General features: G+C 43.0%; 1 protein-coding gene across 2 annotated transcripts in view; it reads left to right on the plus strand.

The window, feature by feature from the left end:
* The first annotated feature begins 460 nt into the window (after window positions 1-460).
* Window positions 461-19,734, plus strand: part of IGSF5 (immunoglobulin superfamily member 5) — a 32,605-nt gene continuing 13,331 nt past the window's right edge. The window contains exons 1-5 of one of the 2 annotated variants that reach the window (XM_076328872.1): window positions 461-656; window positions 9,204-9,524; window positions 10,543-10,851; window positions 15,997-16,128; window positions 16,647-16,671. In XM_076328872.1, coding sequence (XP_076184987.1) covers window positions 599-656; window positions 9,204-9,524; window positions 10,543-10,851; window positions 15,997-16,128; window positions 16,647-16,671 — 845 coding nt within the window. In that variant the 5' untranslated portion in view covers window positions 461-598. The remainder of the gene's footprint in view (window positions 657-9,203; window positions 9,525-10,542; window positions 10,852-15,996; window positions 16,129-16,646; window positions 16,672-19,734) is intronic. The other variant, XM_076328873.1, reaches the window with a different exon arrangement.

The following is a 19,734-nucleotide window of genomic DNA, read 5'->3' on the forward strand; positions in this document are numbered from 1 at the left end:
TGGTTTCCCGAGGTGGGGGTAACAACCCCTCCGTACAGAGGTCTGCTCCCCTCCGACCCCAAGAGAGCAGCTGGCGCCCTGCGCAGTTGCCCTGCATGACAGTAAGTGATGGAGCACAGGGTTCATTAGTCTGCCATGACGCCGGCGGCGGCACGGATGGTGCACCCACAATACACATGCAATTGCGGGCAGCTTAGATAATTAGTTTTCCCAGCTGCTCATGATTAACTTTGCTGATGCAGATGGAGCTCCCCTGACACAGTCAATCCTGAAGCAGTAGTGTTGTAATAGCCAGGAGGGACTAAGGGCGTGAGAGATGCAAGGTCCATAGGGGCAGGTTTCTCTGCTGAAGAAAGCTCCTCTACTTGTTTTGAAACAGTTGTTTTGAGAAAAGATACTGGTCTCCTTCCAAACCCTCCCTCATTTAATCTTCTCCCCTTGTTGGTAATACAGGTCACATAAAGTCACATTTTATCACAGGACGCAAAGCAGCAGCTCATTACCGAGTTTCTCGATAAGTTCTGTCCTTCAGCTTCTTCTCAAGTATGCAGTGACCGCTGGTGGCTTTCTGCCTTAGGGACCAGGAGAGAATGCTCCAATGGAGAGGTTCCAGCAACTCATTTTAATTCCTCTCATCTTAACTGCCTCGCTACCAGGTAGGACACATTCATAACCCGTGAAATGAGCCACCGTGGACAAAATGTGTGAACTAATTTTAAAGCTGTGTAAATGACAGTTACTGGTGATATCAGATTGAACAGTCAGTCCCAAAGGGGGATTATTTAAAATGTTTGAAATGGTTAAGTTTGCATTTCAAGCCTGAATGATCTGATGGCTTAGAGTGGGCTTCAGTATGCATGAGTGAGCAGTGGATGGGGTGGCGAGGAGGTGGGGAGGCTGTCCTCTCTCACTTCCAGTGAGCAGGGATCTCCCACTTGTTTCTTCCTCTCCTCGCGCTCTTCTTCCTCCTGTCTATTTGGGAATGCTTTTGAGGGGGCATCTGTAGAGAACTCAATATCAGCAGCTGATTTTGCTTCCAGAAATATGTGCAAATTATCATTTTGCTAGTTTGCCTCCAATTCACATTTCACATGCCTGAGTTTCAAAGTGAATTCAGATAAAAGGTGATGGCAGAGCTTTAAAGAAAATGTGAATATAAAGTGACTGGTTGGGTAATGGACACAAGGCTGATTTATTTTTTTTTTATTATAGTCTAGCTGGGGTTTTAACAGGCTCTGAAAGGAGAGAGCTGCAGTGGAATGAGAGGGAAGGTATTGTCATGGCTTAATAACTGGTGAAAGGAAACACAATGCAGGAATAAACGGTGAGTTTTCTGAGCAGAGTGGTGTTCCCAGTGGAGTTGCACAGGGATGTGTGGTATTCAACAAGCTCTTAAACAACCTAGTGAAGAGGAGTGAACTGTGAGGTGGCAGACTTTGCAGGTGGTGCAGAATTAGTTAGGGCAGCCAAATCCAAAAAGAGACTAGGAAGATTTGCCAGAAAATGTCACGATGCCAAGTGAGTAAGTAATAAAGGAGCAGAAAACATTCAATGCAAAGCATCACTTAACTGAAGATGTCTGGTGGGGGAAAAGAATAGATATCTTGGAAAGAGAGTAAATTGCTGAAAAAGAGAGAAAATTTCACCACTTAGTGTCTTCAGCAAGGGAAATACAATGAAACATGGCATTATATAAATCCGCAGAAAACTTATATCTTGAATACTGGATGTTTTGTTAGCCCTTCCATTTCAAAAAGGACATATTACGTCTGAGAAAGGTATAAAGTGTGACAGAGGTGATCAAAGGTATGAGGAGGCCTTCATTAGACTGGGATGTTTTTCTGCTTGTGAAAAAGAAGAAATAGTAAAGATTTATTAAAATAATTAATTATATGGAGGTGAATGGTGAAATGTTTTTTCACAATTTCCATAACAAAAAGAAGTAGTGGCAACCAGTAAAACTATCAGAAAGAAGGTTTAAGGCAAACCAAAGAATGTACTTTTCCTCACAGTATGTAATTAAATAGTAAAGCTCATGGTCACTGGATATGGGGGATACCAAATTACGAACAGGCTGAAAGAAGTTAGAAATAAATATCATGGAGGGTAGATGCAATGCAATCATTGGCTCTGGAAGTCCCTAGATCTCTTATTTTTGGACACTGAGAAGTTATAACACGGAAGTTTCAATTTTTATTTGTTCTGTTTCTTGCACTCTCTTCCTAAGCTTCCAGAGCAGAGTACTATGTGTTTGAGAGGGTTTATATTACCCTTCACTAATGATTTTAGTCAAGCACCCCTGCAATGGGCGTTTTATTGCCTCACCTGCAAGCCGTACTGGGGTAGCAGGCATTGCCCACACTGTGCGGGGCAGCCATGGGAGCACACCCCAAAGCAGAGACAAAAAGTGTGTTGTGGAGAGTCAAGTGTTGCTCTTGAAGGAAGTATTGCTGCTCTCAGGATACCAGGAGTCACAAGGCTGAGTGGTGTGGCTAGGCTGCCGAGATGGCTGCATGGCACAGCCAGTTTGAGCATCCCCGTGGAGGGGCACCGCATGCTCTTTGGCAGCAATAGTATTGCAGACCACAGAGCTGACGTGCAGTGCAGGGTCCCAGCCTGCTGCCAGGATATTGGTGGTGGTGCTGCTGCGGTGCTCCCAGCCTGGGGACCCTTACCACTAGAGGCAAGAGACAGTGCAGGAGGAGAGGAGGAGTAGTCCAGCAGCAGAGCCAGGAGAGGCTGCAAGGGACAGCTGTCAAACAGTGAGTAAGAGAAAAGATGGGAAGACACACTTCTGTTCCTGTGGAGAGGTTTGTATGCAGGTGGGTGGAAATTTTGGTTTTCAAAAAGCTCAGCTTCCGGGTTGTTGGTTTTTGAAATAAACTGGAGATGTGCTGAAAAAAAATCTTACCAAATCCAGAACAATTTATTGCAGAGCTGTTGCTAGAGCAGTGGGCCAGCAATGAGGCAGGAAAGGCGGAAGGCAAGGTGGGCTGAGCAGGAGACTAAAGAAAGAATGAAAAGAAAAACAAATTTAAAACAGACTGGAAGGAAAAAAATGTGGAAATCCAAACAGAAATAGCAGAGAAGGAAGGGAGGAAGACAGAGACTGGACACAAAAACTGAAAGATAAAAGGCAGGGTTTATGGAAGGGCGATACGGGTATAGAGGGGGAGATTATTTTGAAATATGATAATGAGGCTGAAAGAAAAGGAATCATTATGGCAAAAGGATAAGTCCATCCTGTCCTTCACTGCACTGCATCCAAATTGGTCACTTATAAAAGAGGAAAGACAGAGTCAGCAGAGGAGAGGAGGGAAGGAAAAGAAGGTAGCCATGTCTCTATGCCCTTGTTGCTGAAACCTTCAGCATGAAAAACATGCTGAACAACCCCAAGGCTGAGAGAGTTGGGGTTGTTCAGCCTAGAGAAGAGAAGGCTTCGGGGAGACCTTATTGCAGCCTATCAGTACTTAAAGGGGGCTTATGAAAAAGATGGCGGCAAACTTCTTAGCAGGGCCTGTTGTGACAGGACAAGGGGGAATGGCTTTAAATTAAAGGGGGGTAGATTTAGACTAGATATAAGGAAGAAATTTTTTACACTGAGGGTGGTGAAACACTGGCATAGGTTGCCCAGAGAGGTGGTGGATGCCCCATCCCTGGAAACATTCCAGGTCAGGCTGGACGGGGCTCTGAGCAACCTGATCTAGTTGAAGATGTCCCTGCCCACGGCAGGGGGGTTGGGCTAAATGACCTTTAGAGATCCCTTCCAACCCAAACTATTCTATGATTCTATGATTCTGTGAAAAAGTGGTCCTTTAAAGTTAGTTCAAGTGAGGAAGAAAAAACATCAGTGACAAATGGCAAGGGCGGTTCTTTGACAAATGAAGTTCCCTCAGTGCAGGTTTCATCCAGGGAACGAGATGCATTTTTGTTTCTTCAAAGCCCCCAGTGATGTGACAGTGAATTTGTGTGACAGAGGAGGGAATAAGCAGCTCATAAAGGGGTTGGTATATGCTGCGTGCTGTTGGGAAGGACTGAGCAACTGAAATACCATACTTACCAGTTTAAGCAAACTTTCACCACTGGTGACTGCTTTATAAACATTTAGTCATGTGCCTCAAAGAAGGTGTCCTAACTCAGCTTTGTTCTTCAAAAATCAAGGGGTAAGGCAATATCATGAAGACAGCCTAACATTTCCCTATTGCAAAGATGATATTTGCCTGGGTGGGATTCCTCATTGATTGTGTGTGGGGAAGCAGATGTTAAACCAGCTGTGAAAAGCAGAACACGTAATTCCTGTAAAGTGCAATGACAGTCTAGCCTGAGACCTTAATTTGTCTAAAAGCAACCATCTGCAAGGTATTTTTAAGCAGTATGTAAATGAAACTAGCACTAAAATTTTCTCTTTAGTGCAAGAAGCAAGGCCCAGCAAAAGGACTTACAGCACTGGCTTAAAGCACTGGTAACTGGGTTTAGATCCCATTTCTGTCATGAATGTCCTCTTTGACCTTACACGAGTTACTTTATCAGTGTTTGTACGTGGATTGGACAATGGAACGGACTGTTGGTTCAGGACTCCATGTTCTATTGCAGGATAAAAAATAAAAGCAAAAAGATAAAGAGGTAAAGTTAAAACCACCAAAAATGTTTTGGCAGCAGGTGGAGAGGCTCATGAAGCTCCTTTTTTGGTTGTGCTGGGGCTTTACTTAGATCTAAATGGAGGCAAGGCTGTGCTATGTCCCACCCCTCAGTCCTCCTGCTGCCCATAGGATCCCCATACAGGGCTTATGGACCTGTTCCCTAGCTCACAGAAGTCAGTGAAAGACCATCTATTGCTTCAGCAGATGTGGTTGGTGGAAGAAGATGTAGATCCTACCATACCTATGGACTGATAAAAAAATATTATATTAGATAAATGAAGGAATAACTCATACCTACCTGCCTATACTGTCCTGACTGTCTGAAGAAAACAAAAGCAATATCAGCCATGTATTTTAGAGCTGATGATCACTGATTATTCACGTTTAGGGATAAATTTCAAGACTATAATGGAACTCACAGACATGATCTCATAGCAAATTATTAATTAACAGCTAGCAGTGTACTGAAAGTCACATCATTTATTCAGAGCCGTGGCAAACCACAGCTCCTTAAGAAAGTAAAATGTTTGCACAGGCATAGAAATAAATTACAAATGCACAGAGATCAGTTTGCATTAAGAAGAGCAGTATGGATAAGTACTGCAGCTCCTGTTTCATGAGCAACTAAATGATTTTGGTGTTAACTCTAAGGAATTTTGTTCATGGCTGTGTCTATCATCATGGTAGCTGTTTATGACCACTTCAACCAGTCAGGAAGAATTCAAAGTGTAAAAATCAAAAAACTCAGCACAGGAACATGTTATAGACACCATAGATGTACAGGGAGTAGTATTGTAAAGGCTGGCTACAATATGAGTCAAGAAAAAATAGATAATTCAAAGACATGTTTGAGCTTAGGACAGTGTCTCAACCTTGGTAATACAAGTTATGAATAGAAATCATGACAACTAGATGTTGAATATCAGGGAAGAGGGCCATATTATGTGACAAATGGTCTCACTAGAATGCACTTCATCAGTGCACGTTCATTAGAAAACCCATAGCTCTGTAAATGATGCCATCCACAGATATGTGGCCAATCTCTAACACTCAGAACTGACAAATAGAAAAGAGAGGAAAAAAAGCAACGTATTAAGGTATGCACATAGATTTGATTGCCGAGTTCGTCTTCAAGCTGTTTCATGTTTTCAAGCATTTCAGTTCACCTTTACAAGTCTGAAGAGAGCTTTGAATAAATGCTACTGGAAAAAATGAGCCATTTAAGTTGAACAGAAATATGCTTTACTGTATCTTATCTGGCTTTATTAACTATCAGTAGAAGTGAAGTTTGCTTTTCATTTAATGTTTTATTGCTCACACGCAGATATACTTTGGAGAATGAGGTGCATGGCAGAGGTAACATAACCCAGGAAGGTGGAAAATTTTTGTAAAGGTTTTTGTAAACATGAGAGAACTCAGAGTCAATCATACAAAGAACCAGGGAGAGCTAGGTTTGCATAATCCTGCAAAACAAAGAATGAAAAGGCTCTTGTCTGTAAATACATGTGGCGGGTGGGAGGAAAGAGAGGAGCTATTTATATTAAAGAACAATTCTTGGCACAAACCTGGTTAGATATACACTGCCTAGGATTAAATGTGATCTGCAAATTGGAGAATGATGTTGACATTGGAGCAATGAGGTTACAGACCCTATGCCCTGGGTCCGTTCACAAAGGCTCTGGTTGCAACGTCGTAACTGAGATTGGGCTCTGTTTCCATTTATAAAACTACCAAGCATCTCTTTTGTGTGAAACAATACAGCATTTTCTCCCGTACTCACGTCAGCTGTTGACTGAATGAAAAATGAATTTTTCAATAAATTGTAATTAATCTATAAATGAATAAACTACCTAAAATGTACAAAACCTGGGTTGAATGAAACCTTTAAAAATCACTTCATTGTCCTGAATACTCTTAGCGAGGCAGCAATGGCCATTTCAGACTTTCTTTCTCCTGGAAAATAATTGAACACTTATGCTCAGGCCAAATTTGCAGACACAGGGTCTTAATTAGACTGCTATGGAGTGTAGTATCTAATTGCTGTAATTACGCAGACTATAGCCTGAATCGTTAGGGGTAGCACTGGCAGTCCTGGTGCTTCCTCAGCATGAACGTTTCCCAGTAGGTGGTGAAAAACACTGGTGAGGTAGATCTCACTGGCAGGACTGCTTGGTCTGCAGAGAGCTTGTGAAATCTCCATCCTTGGAGATATTCAAAATTTGACTTGACAAGGCCCTGTGCAAATGGCATAACTGTGAAGTTAGCTCTGCTTGGAGCAGAGAGTTGGACTAGAGATTTCCTGGGGTCCCTTGCCACTGAAACCTTTCAATGCCCCCATCAAAGAGCAACTCTGTCACAGTGAGGTGCAGGTAAGCACTAGGCCAAAAGGGAGCAGACCCGAGCTTAGAGGCAGGTGAAGAGACGATAGCAGCTGTGTGGGATGAGAAAGAGCTGTGCCTGGTGGGATGTGTACAGAGCACGGGCAGTCCCCTGAGATGAACCTTGGTGACAGCAGAGCCTGCAATGGCAGTCCTCTCCCTCCCCCTCCACTCCACCTGCAACCAGCAAGGCTGTGGGTGGCACTGACTTAGTTAAGTGACTGGCTTATGAGAGCGTACCATTTTGGGCTCCCCAGTACAGGAAAGGCATTCATAAACTGGAGCAAGTTCAGTAGAGGGCCACAAGATGGTAATGGGCTGGAGCACTTGTCCTGTGAGGAGCAGCTGACGGAGCAGGGCTTCTTCAGCCTGAAGAAGAGACGGCAGCGGGGTCTCTAATGGCAGCCTGCCAGTACCTGCAAGGAGGCTGTCAAGAAAATGGAGCCAGGCTCTTCACAGTGGTGAATGGCAAGAGGACGAGAGACAACAGGCATATGTTGAAACAAAAGAGGTTCAGAGTGGAGAAAAGGAAAAGCTTTTTCCCCATGAGGACAGTCAGGCAGTGGAGCAGGTTGCCCAGAGAAGCTGTACAGTCTCCATCCTTGGAGGTTTTCAAGCCCTGACTGGATAAAGCCACGAGCAACCAGGTCCAACCTCAGAACTGATCCTGCTTTATCAGATGGGCTGGACTGGAGACCTCCTGAGGTCACTTCCAACCTGAATTACTCTATGGCCATTTGGTCAGCTACTCCTCCTGAAAAGCATCAATAGTACCTGTGCCTTTGCTCTACTGCACATGGACATAGCCTACTCTGGAGAACTGAGCCAAAATCCAAAGGGATTCACAAAGAACAAAGACCCAGAGAAGTAGGTTCCTGATTTCATACAACACTGCTCTCTCAAGTCCTGTTCCCTAAGACATCAACCAAATAATCTGGGTTGTTCTTACAGTTTGAAGTTTTGTCCCTCATGAAGACTAGGGTAGTGATGTCCGTCTCTGAGAAATACTTTAAAATTTGCCCACCTTCAAAATAGCACCCATTTCCTCTAGCTATTTCAGGGACTGAAGTCACAGCTGCTGCTCTGAAAAAAAGGTCTCTGCCTTCATCCTTCCTTCACTTTCTGCTTGGTAGAAGCGAGTGCTTCTGCCTTCCCACGCGCAGTGGATCCACCATCTGCCTGGGCAACAGCTGCACATTCGTTCCTCTGAGGGCAACGGGAGGCCCTGGGTCTGTTGAGGAGGAAAGGAAAACAGAATGCCTTCATTAGAAATGAGCTTTCAGTTCTGAAGAATAGTAGCCAAAATTCATACTACCTTTTAAAGAGAAAAACTCATGAATTACAGCAGCTCTGGCTAACAGAAAGCCTGAGAAGGTGGGGAAGGATGTATGTGATGCATGCATGAGAAATAAGGGAAGAGGCAGATGAATAGGGGAAAGAGCATGGAAGGATATATGCTGAGGCTGCAAAAAATCAGTGGCAATCTCAGGTATGGAAAAGGGACCAGTTACATACTCCTTTATTTATTTAAAGTCTAGAGAACTCATGTATTTTCCGATTTAAAAGTGGAACTTTTTTCTTTCAGCAAAATGATAAGCGAGCTTTTTAGTGAATCACTGAAAAGAGAAAGTTAGTTGATTTTGGAGTGGGAGGAGGAGAGACCAAAAATCAAATGCATCTTTAAAGAAAACCATTTAATCTAAGCTGGAGCTGAAAGATTAGATTGTACATCTCCATCTCTGAACTGCTTAAGATCTTTTAATCTATATAAACCTGTACTTCTTGGGTCTGTAATGATTGGCTTGGGGATCCATTATAACAATGTAGCATTTGACCACTGTTTACTGCTGTGGGATTAACATTACTCAGTTGCAATTTCAATTCACCATACATATCTTTTGACTACTTACTGACAGGCATTACAGAAAATGAGACAATAATCTTTTCCTGAAAGTATCAGGTGCTGGCGACTGTCAGAGGTGAAGTGCCAGCTCAGCTGAATCAACAGTCTTTCCTGATACATGACTAAGTGCTTAATACCCCAGTGTTCCTAGTGAATAACACTGTTTGAACCGAGGTGCCTGGCTTTTTAGCCTTAAATTGCTGGCAGTAAAAATTAAGTCAAAGGCCTTTGGTGGTGGTGTTGTATATGTATTTACAGACTGTGGTTTTTTCTTCCTTCCAGGTCTTGGCTTTTGTTACTCTATTATAAATGGCCCTACTAATGCAACAGTCCTTGCTGGTTCAGAAGCCCACTTTAATTGCACTGTGTCGGTGGGATGGGTAATTCTCATTTGGCTGTCCAATGGAAATCCTGTCCTCACTGTCATCAATTCTCAAGGAGCTGTTGAAACATCAGACCGCTTCACCTCTCAAAATTATACCAGTAGCAATGGGTTTACCTCGGAGCTGATCATCCACAACACACAGCTGAGTGACTCTGGAAAAATTGAATGCAGCATCCAGCAACTTAGTGAGAGCAGCTTTGCATTTCTTTCTGTTCAAGGTGCGTATAGCCATCAATAGAAAGCTATTTTATTATACGGCACTTAAAGGAATCCTCTGATGCCTTGCCCAAATTATCCCTGTGAAGGAGTACATGCTCTCATTTACCATCCTTTGCCTCCTGTCCTCCTTGTCTTAATTTTACTGTCAAAGCAGGTTTCAGAGTCACATTCAGAGTGCCATTAACAAGGTTTTGAACTGCCCTTGTTTTTTCCTGTTACATCTCTTATTCTTTATTGGATTGCATTAAAGTGCCTGAAGGTTATATCAGGCCCACCAGCAGTCAGTCAAAAATGATCTTTTGGCTAGAAACAGTATGGATCTTTGTGCATGAACCTTCTGCTGTCTTTAGGGCAGATCTCCTTCCTGATTTCTGACTCAGGAATCAGTCTGTATCCAGCTTATTTGAGTTTGATTTAACGGCGTGTAGAAGTAATGAGACACAAAGCGGTAGTCTTCATATGATTGTTGCTGCAAGCTACCATTTCCAAGGAACAAAAAGTTCCTGTGTATCAAGCCCCTGTGTATGAGACCTCTTCCTCCTCTCTGAAGCATCAGTAGTGACAGAGTGCAGCCACTAAAGCAAGATCTACCAGACACTATCCATTTTCAAAGAGATGCTCCATGTAATGAGAACATCTCATCATCTACCTGTAAACCTTTCCTGATAAAACCCAAGCATATTTAAAATTTAGAGAGAAACACTGTTATTTCATTATGTTGTCCTTCAGCTGGGAATATATCAGGAAGGCTAAAAAGTATAATTTCCTGCTTGTTATTGTGAAGGTACTGAAAGCCGAGACTTGTGCTTTAGACATACTGGACAACGTGTCTGCGAAGTTGCAATATCTGTAGTTTATATTATGCATACGGTATATCTGTGTTAATAATGATTGTTTTTAAATTCATGTCTCAAGGCATAGCTAATTTTGGGCAGCAAGATAAGATTTAAAACTATGAGCAGGAAAGCAATGCAGCCAAATATTCTGAAGGAACAAAACATCTTTTCCCTCCTACAGTTAATGGATCTTTATTCATCAAAAATAGCACCTTAGCAGTAAAAGAGAACAGCACAGTTGAAATTGTTTGTGAAGCCTTAGGATGGGCTCCAGCTCCAGACATTGCCTGGATGACAAACGACTCTTTCATTGATAAGTCGAAGTATGTTACCCAGCAAAGTCAAGGATCTAATGACCTCCACAATGCCCTGAGCATCCTAACTTTGACTCCGACAGACACTGAGGTTTTGACTTGTTTAGCTGACATAGAAGCACTCCCTAACCCTCAGAATGCAACTGTAACTGTTATTTTTGTCAACTCTACTATAGGTAAGTGAATGTTTGTTGTACTTTGCCTATACTGTTTTCTCAGAACTGTGCTCTTTGTTTTGTTTTGCTTTGTTTTATTTTGAAAAGTCTTGTATTTGCAAATGAAATACTATGAGATGTGCGAAGGTGATAGAATTAAGACCCAATAGTCACAACCTGATAGGTAGGATTAAATTCACATCTGTGAGAGGACTGGTACAAGTCTAATGAACCACAAAGTCCAGCTTAGGACTGAGCAAGACAAACGAAGCAGTACACCTGCCACTGACTCCTACTATGGATTCACTGCTAAGAAAACCGGCCTTTGCTCCTTGTCCAGGTAAACATCTAATCAATTTAGATGTTAAATATCTTTGATTAGGCCATGCCTGCCATATGAACATAATTTGTTAAATCTCATTTACTCAAAGCCAAACCGTCAGGTGAAATTTTTCTCCATAATGTTCAATACCAGTTTTACCACTGACTTGGAAAAAACCCCTGGATTTTACTCCCTGTTTCCACACACAACCCAGAATAAATTCGGTACTAGCACTTCAGATGCAAATAGAAAGTTCTCCATATGAGCTGTGATCAGATGTTGCGGAGCTATTGTAGTATGGTGGTAACATCCCCAGGGCTGCACTGAGGCTGGCACCTAATTGCAGATGGTAACATTTGTATGTAGGAAGTTCTATACTGTATACCTATCATCAATCTACTATAAGAATGTCTTTGTACGTGGTGTATTCACCCATTACAGAGCAAGGATCAGGTCATCAAGAGAAGCTGTGTATCATGGGCTTTATCCCAAAGTCTACTTAGATCAAAGAGCCATTGGGCCTGCTTACCTCTTCCTGATATGGTCTCTTTCACGTCTTAGAGGAAGGTAAAATTCGTCCCGCAGCAACATATGTGGGATTCTTTGGATAGTGCATTTGGTTGCTTTTTATTGCCTTTTATTTAAGGTAATTCAAGGTTACTTTAATCCAAGCATGGCTGTTGAGCAAATCTCTCAAGAACAGTTAGACCTTTGATAACCCTAAATATTTTCGCTAACATTGTCAGCATTTTTTGTAATGCTGCTAATCTTTGGCCTCAGTGACAGTGGCCTTTATCCTATGACAGTAAATTCCATAATTTAACACATTCACAGCATTAGGAGGTTTATCAGGAAAAGGGTGATTTTATCTGATCTGTGCCGCCAGCGTGGAACAAAGCAAGTGAGACTCACTACAGATCTGCCTCATAATCAAACAGAATCCTATGCAAAAAGTTTTTCTTTTCCAAACCGTAACACAATAAGAGCAAGTAAGAGGAAGTATCTCCCTGTGGCTTAGCAGTGTTTAATGCAGACGAGGGAGACAATACCAGACAATTTCTCTGTTGGGACCAGCCAAGTGTGTCAACTGTAAGGTAGAGGAGCCTCAAGACAAACTAAACTTGAAGCACTAATTGCATGGCAGGGAGCTGAGGTTACTGGATATAGGTACACTGCCACCTATGGTGACATAGTCCACCATACAGTGACATCCCTTTTATTAGCCTTATCCTGTGGTATGGGAAATGCATAGATTATATGGATTTTTTTTGCAGTGAGTCTATGCATCCCCAGCTGTCTTCTGTACAGAGTAAGGCCTCAAATCCACGTTTCTTTTCATGATGTGGTGAGCATTGTGAACTTCTATGATCATGCTGACAGCTTCTCTTGATGAACTGATTCTTCTTCTGTAATGGGTGAACACAGCACGTACAAAGATATTCTTATAGTGGGTTGATGAGGGGTTTGGTATAGAAGTTTCGACATATAAACAACCGAGGAGGTTGAATAACTGTGCCTTTTATTTTAAGTATGAGTCATTATTAGCAAGCCTTTTTCAGAAGTACTTGCTTTGTAATGCAGTTGAAAAAGGTCATTTCACCATTCTTAAGATGACTTTTTTGTAGTCAAATTGCTCCTAATTACTGACTAAGCAAAATAGAACTATCCTGAGGAAATTAATAAATTCCCCTGCCTACTCGTTTGTGAAGTACTGAGGTATCCACCCTCAGTTTCCATAGCTACTCATTGTAAATCAGAAGAGGAGAAAAACAGATGTCATGAAGCACAATTAGTGTATAATTAGTGATTGTATAGGACCATCATTCATTTCTCTTTGGAAAAATCATTGTGCAGCAGCAGACACTCAAAATTTGTCAGTATATGAGAATATGAAGTCTTTAAATTATTAGAATGAAATAAAGACATGGCATTTACGACAGAGGAAGATATATAATGTATATATCACACTTGAAATCTCAGAGCTTGTCTGACTTTTCATGTACAGACTCAGCCTTAGCTAGCTGTTGTCAGGAAAGAATACAACTAGCTTCAAACATCTAAGGAGTCCTTCCCAAAACTACTGTAATATCAATTTCAGCCTTCCATTAAAAGCTTGAGGAATTGAATTCCTCCATGTTCCTCACAAGCAATACCTGTCCATTCACAAGAACTGCAACCAAAAATCTGAGCTCTCTTCAGCCAGCCATCTCCTGGGCAACGAATGTCCTACCTTCCTGCACCTCTAGATCAGTCTTAATCTCAGACCTTTCCATACGGGGTGATGCATTTTTATGTCAGTCACTCCTCCTCCAGAGTTACCTCAGTCAGAGTGGTGTTTGGCTGAGCCCCAGATATGGGAACTCCTATGGAGTTATCCCAGCAGATGCGTTCACAGAGCTGTTATTGGGAAATGGGGTCCATGGCAGAGTCCCTGAGCTGGGCCCAAGCTCTCTTTGGCGTCAGTGTTGACTTCATGTGGCCTTTGGTCTGCAAAAGATGAAGATAGGGAATCTGCCCTGAGCCTGATCTTCCTTCACTTTTTTAAGTTAGCCAGAAAGCTCCAAAGTGGCCAAGAAGCGATGTGCAGCTTTTTCCGGTCTCTCATTTCTCCTTGGTCACCAGCATGTGCCAGGGAAAATCCCCTTTTGTGCAGATACTTTGCCCAAGTAAATTTTTGGGCAGCTTTGGGAGGAGCCAGAGGTCAGGATAGCAGCAGAGGATGGGCCCTATAGAATGAGGAAGTGGCTTCGTCCACACTAAGCACCTCATGTAACTTGGTGTGGATTTACTAATAGGGCTAAAAGGGGTTTAATGCCCTCATGCCTTAGTGCCCCTCTGTTGCACCCCCACTTGCGTGTTGAGCTGGCAGCTCCTGCATTCACACCTGCTGGTCCCAGCTCCAGTTTCTTTCTGGATCCTCCAAAACTGGGGAGAAACTACAGTGCTGAAGTGCCAGGAGTGTTTGTGTTGTATCCTGTCCTTCTCGCTTCAGCTCTGTAGATCCTCTTTTGGCATGTAACCTGAAGCTGACAGGGAGCAAAATGCCTTGGTGTGGCAGCCAGCCTCGAGGTTTGGGCCAGTGCAGGTGTGTTTAGCTCCTCCCTTCACACTAAGGTTAAGCTTTCCCCTATAGCTAAATAGCTGTCTTTAATATGTTAGGCATCTTGAAATCCCTGTGGCATGCTTTGTGGAGCAAAACATGATAGAATATAGGTATTTGTTGCAGTACTTCTAGATAAAAATATTTCGAACAAGTTTATCACCAATTGTAATCACAACTGATTACAGCCTACTGAATTAACTACTAGTTTGCAGGTTACTGAGTGCTTGTTTTCTCTAGTAGTCAGAAGAAATTCAAAATGTGCTGATTGAGCATTAGGATTAGAGAAGACTGGAACAAATCGCTTAATCATAATGACCTGAGCTTTGGAGAATGCAGACTCCTAACAGAGGTTCAAGCTTTGTAGGAGGCTCTGGTCCTGTATCTCTGCAGTCTGAAACCTCCAAACCCCAAACACATGCCCAGGCAAATTTGTAGACAGAAAGGTTTTACTTCTTTATTCTCTGCCATAGGTAAACCAGCAGATACGCTGGTTCACACATCAGGGGCATAGCCCTGACCCTGCGCAGCTACCAGTCACCTACATTGCTGCGGTACCTTTTCCAGAGGCTGCCAGCTAAATGTGGCCATGCAGTCGTTAACTGGGACCTCTAATGAGGAAATGACAATCATAAACCCAGTACAACAGAATGGGTTTTGTCAAGTTTGGATGCGTCTCACACCTGTAATTTGGATTGGAAGTTTGTTTCTAAACATCTGCCAAAATGACTTTGGGGCTGCTTTTCAAAGGATAGCCAAACTAGAGCTCCTTCTGAAATATTTGGTCAAAACCAAAGGGCAGGATGATGTGGCAATCAGAACCGACATCTTCCTTGTGCATTCGGCTGCGTGAGAAATACAGGATATTTTTAAGATTCTGGGTACGTTAGAGCTCTGTAGGAAAACTGGTCATAGCAACCGATTTCAGCAAGATACTGAATTGTCTTAAAATCACCTCATTTAACTCTGTAGATTACAGCAAAGGCAAAGGAATAAGTTAATGTTGTGAGAATGTCAGTAGTGAAGATGGGTTAGTCGCTGCATACTCCCAAACGGTGCTACTCTTTACAGGTTTTGCTCTTCACTGCTTTTTAGGTGGATAACAGATGCCCTACCAAGTATGTCCCAAAATCAAACACCTGCTGAAATCAGTGAAAGAAATCCCAGGATGAGATTCATCAGAAAATCATATCTACAGGCTAGAGATCTCCATCTGTACTAGTCACCTAAGACTATCGCTGTAGTCTGTGGGGAGAAATGGACACTTCTTCAGAGCTGTTCATCTTATCCAAAGGGACACATACACATTTGGCCAAATGAACTGTGGCCCAAAATACCCATTTTCTCTCCACTGACAAGAGCAGCTAGGCAAGATGTTTAATATCAGCAGTATAGACATCTAAATTGAATCTTAACCCCTTTTCCCAACCCCAAATGTCTCCGAAGGGTGTTGGGAGGCCCAGCATATCTACAAAATAAAGTTTAGGTTGGAAGATTGCAACCCTGTGTTTTTCGGAAGAGAAGTAGCTGTGGGAAAGTTACAATTGCAATAAAGAATTTCTGTTTGGAAACATTTTAAATTCTTGGGCACCATCCATAAATACAGAGTCTGTCATTTGGAAAACACAGACTCCTTGTTAAATAATCAACGAGCAGTTAATAGCTTCTCGCAGAAAAGGTAAATATTCTGAAAAGGATGTTTTGAGGCTCTAATAGTACAATGTTTCTCCATTTAATTTAACAGAAAATGATTACAGTGAAGACAGCAGAAGCACGTGGGTTATTGTACTTGCAGTTGTGCTTTCACTTGTTGGTATTATTCTTCTGATCATTATTATTGCGGTCGTTGTACGCTGCTGCTGCCTAAAGAAGAAAGGTAAGTGAACCTTCACAATTGGTCTATATGTTAAAAAGTATCTTCAATTAGATATAAACCTCCTAGTTGTGCCAGCTCTGGTGCTGTGCAAAGACCGTGTGAGCAGAAGCGTGAGCAGACAGATCCCGCTCTTAACCATGACCTGCTTAAGATGCTCCTTACTTTCACCTTGCTGTTTCTCTTATAAATTGGTTCCAAAGTAATCGGTGTCAGCCACTCGCATTAACTACAAGGGGGTCGCGTTTTTCAGGAGTACGTTAACTTTCAATGACGTGTAGCTCCTAAGCTGAGGTTCTTTGTTGAAGCACACCTTCAGTGCTGCGTGCCCAATTTCCAATTTCTGTGTGAGCTATTCTACAGGGACGTTGCACGATTTTGTAAACAGGGAGGGGAGATGCCCCTGTGGTAGCTGGAACACAGTGCATGCTCTAAGAGCAGCTCTACAGTAGGTGGCATTTTAGTTTCCTGCATTTTAAACACATCTCTTTTTTTCTTTTCTTTTTTTTTTTCCTTCTCAGGATCTACATATCAAAATGAAATAAGGTAAGCTGGAAGAGGTTGGAGCATTTTTCCCTTTAACTGAACTCTTTCAGGCTGCTGCAGGACGGCGAGAGGGACGTGCCGGTTCCCGTGGCCCACCGCCCAGCACTCCCAGGGTGCGCGGGTGCTGCCCTGCTGTGTGACCTGGCCCATCGGCAGGCACAGCAGGGGAATTGGGGGGGCAGCCTGCAGGGAAAGGGACCGACCTTAGGGGCGAAAGGCGAGGGCCGCAGCTAGCCACTCTGTTCCCACAATAAACCGGGTGAAAAGGATTTTGATCAAAATCCTGCCAACGCTCCCTCCCTGATTCAGCGAGCACAGAAATTACAAACTGGCAACGCACTCCCGCTGAGGCTGATGCGCAAAGCAAATCCTTGAAAGCCGGCTGTGCCCCCAGGCGCCCGGGGGAAGGCGGGGGGGAGCCCTGCCTGCAGCGGGCTGGCTGCCGGCAGCGCGCCGGGCGTTTGCCCGCGCCGCCACGGGAGGTCACTGCGAGCCCGGCGGCTCCGCCGGCGCCGCCGCGGGGGGGATCCCCGGGCCGTCCTGCGAGAAGCCTCGCCGCAAGCTAGTTGGGGTAAATTGGCAGGCCAATTAGGCGGGCTCCCCGGCTCTTTTAAGGCTCGTTAGCGTCAGGGTGATAACGGTTAAATAAATAAATAAAGCTGCCCCGATGATGAGTGGCGACACTTAATCAAGCGATTATCAGAGGCGCTTGAGTACGAAGCTGTCGGTACATTATTGCATTGAGTTGGAAAACCTTAGAAATCATGAGCTGATGGTTATCAGCATTAAGATCCTATTTGTCGGCGCCAGCGCGGCTGTGACAGCAACGGCAGTGGGGTGATTTGGAGTTATTTTTTCTAAGCTTCTAGGGAGCACGGTAAATTCATACTCTTGCCTAGCTTGTGGGGCTTTTAACTCCCCTTCTCTTAATGAGTTTACAGAACGTTCACCACAGTTGCCTAGCGCTTCAGTAATACCTAGCTTCATTAACGGCCTCTTTGTGGGGAAATTTTGTGAAGGTCTGTTGACAGATTTCCTTTTATAGAGCACTTTATTGATATGAAACAAAATAAGGAAATTAGGTAAACACTATTTTCTCCTGAGGAAGTGATGCTAATTATGCCATGCCAGACCAGTAAACTTCCATGTGATTTCTTAGTCTATGATGCTAAACTGATCATTTTACCAAGTGCAGCTATATAAATAGGGCAGGACTAAATCAGCAGGGAATGGGAGGCCAAAAGCAGGTGCAGCTTGCGTATCGGTTTTGCTATGAATAAAGTCCTACAAAGCCTTTTTGCTTGGATCCTGACTTGGTTCTGCCAAAAGCCTTCTGCAAGGGTCAACCCTGCTAAGGCAAAATCAATTGAACATGCAGGGAAGCATCTGCCCAGCAGTGGGGACTGGTACGGCCGGGTCCGGGTCCTTCCCAGGACCCTACCTCGCTGATGCAGGTCTGCACAGTGCTTTCTCGCAGACAACCTGAACAGGTCCAGAACAGGACATAACGTTACTTTCCCCCTGTGTCTTTGAATCTGGTCTGGGCAAATACAATTCTATCTTCATGACAGAATGTGTGTTTTTAGACCTCAGCACAGTAAAGTTCCTATTTTCCCATTAACTTTAAACATGAGTTGTCGTACTGACTTCATAAATGTTGCTTACACTTTGAAAGTTTAGCAAACGCTTAAGCAAATACTTAAGCACTGGGATGAGTCCAAGCTCTATGGTTCAGCTTGGACTTAGAAACTCAGTGTTGACAGTTCTGCAAAATTTTGGTGTGTGTAAACAATGACACTGAGATCACAGGAGTTATTTACAATCACTTACAGATTCTATAGGTTCGGTGTTTTTTTTTCTTGGGGGGAACCTACCTGCAGTAAAAAGAATGATGATTGTCCAGATTTTGGAAGCTGTGTTGTGGTAGTAGCAAAGAAGTGATGAGACCAAAGATACATTGTTTTACTTCCCACATTTATTTTTAACTTGGCTGGCTATCTTTCTGTACCTCCCATACTGCTTTATAGCTGCTTTCAATTTGTCTACTACACTGAGTTTGTTGAGATCTAATGATCACATAAAATAGACAGTACAGTATCATGTAACATGTGGAGGTGGTATTCCTAAACAATTGCTCTTGTCTTCTAGCAACCATGACAGGTTTCTTAGTGGTATCTAACATGTTTGTCTCCTAAAAAAGCCATGTAGTCATAGCTGGCTCGTCAGATTTATGTGTGCATCAGTAATGCTCATCTGAAGCTCTATGGGCCTGCAAAGTAATTCCTACTAAACATAAAAAAGCAAATGCAGCATTTTCCACAAATATTGCTGACCAGGGATATTTCTGCCTTCCCCTACAAATCCCTGGGTTGTCATAGTCCTGCCACCAATTTGTGCTTGCCACACCAGAAACCTAGGCAATGATGGACCTGGGACTATCCCGGAGAGGAGTCCATGGTAAGAACAGATGAATAGTAGCATCTTCTCTAGCATAAGGGTTTTGAGTAAAAAGGCACTCTTTTCTGGCTGTGCAGCTATACAGATAACCGTTCTACGAATTCAGAGATGTGTAACTTTAACCAGGGAAGTTCTGTCAGCTTCACTGGGGCTACGCTCACTTGTAAATTTCAAAGTGAAAGATTAACTTTGGAGCGTACAGATGAATCACTTGGGAGCTAACTGTGGTGATGTGAGATAACATGCTTTGTTTTTGCAATTGGGAGGGGCTCAAATCACAAAAACGATGAGCTGTCAGAAGTGACCTAGCTGGTGTTCCATTATTGGGCCACTGAATTTCCTGTAATTCAGAATTAGAGATCAAAATTAATTTCCTACAAAACCTATGATCTGGAACAGAGTCTTCACTCTTTGAAGATCGCTCGCTTTATTTTCCTGCTTTCTGATAATGCAGCTGATGGAAACTTCCTAAACAGAATTTCACAGGTAATACTTATATGGGACAAGATTTGTACTAGCTAATTACTTGGAAGGCCCAGATATGTTTTGCACCTATTTTTTCAGAAGTAAGACATATAATTCTTTCTCTGTAGCCTACTACCCAAG

The sequence above is a fragment of the Aptenodytes patagonicus genome, chromosome 1 (assembly GCF_965638725.1).
Source record: "Aptenodytes patagonicus chromosome 1, bAptPat1.pri.cur, whole genome shotgun sequence".
In the NCBI taxonomy this organism is placed as follows: Eukaryota; Metazoa; Chordata; class Aves; order Sphenisciformes; family Spheniscidae; genus Aptenodytes; species Aptenodytes patagonicus.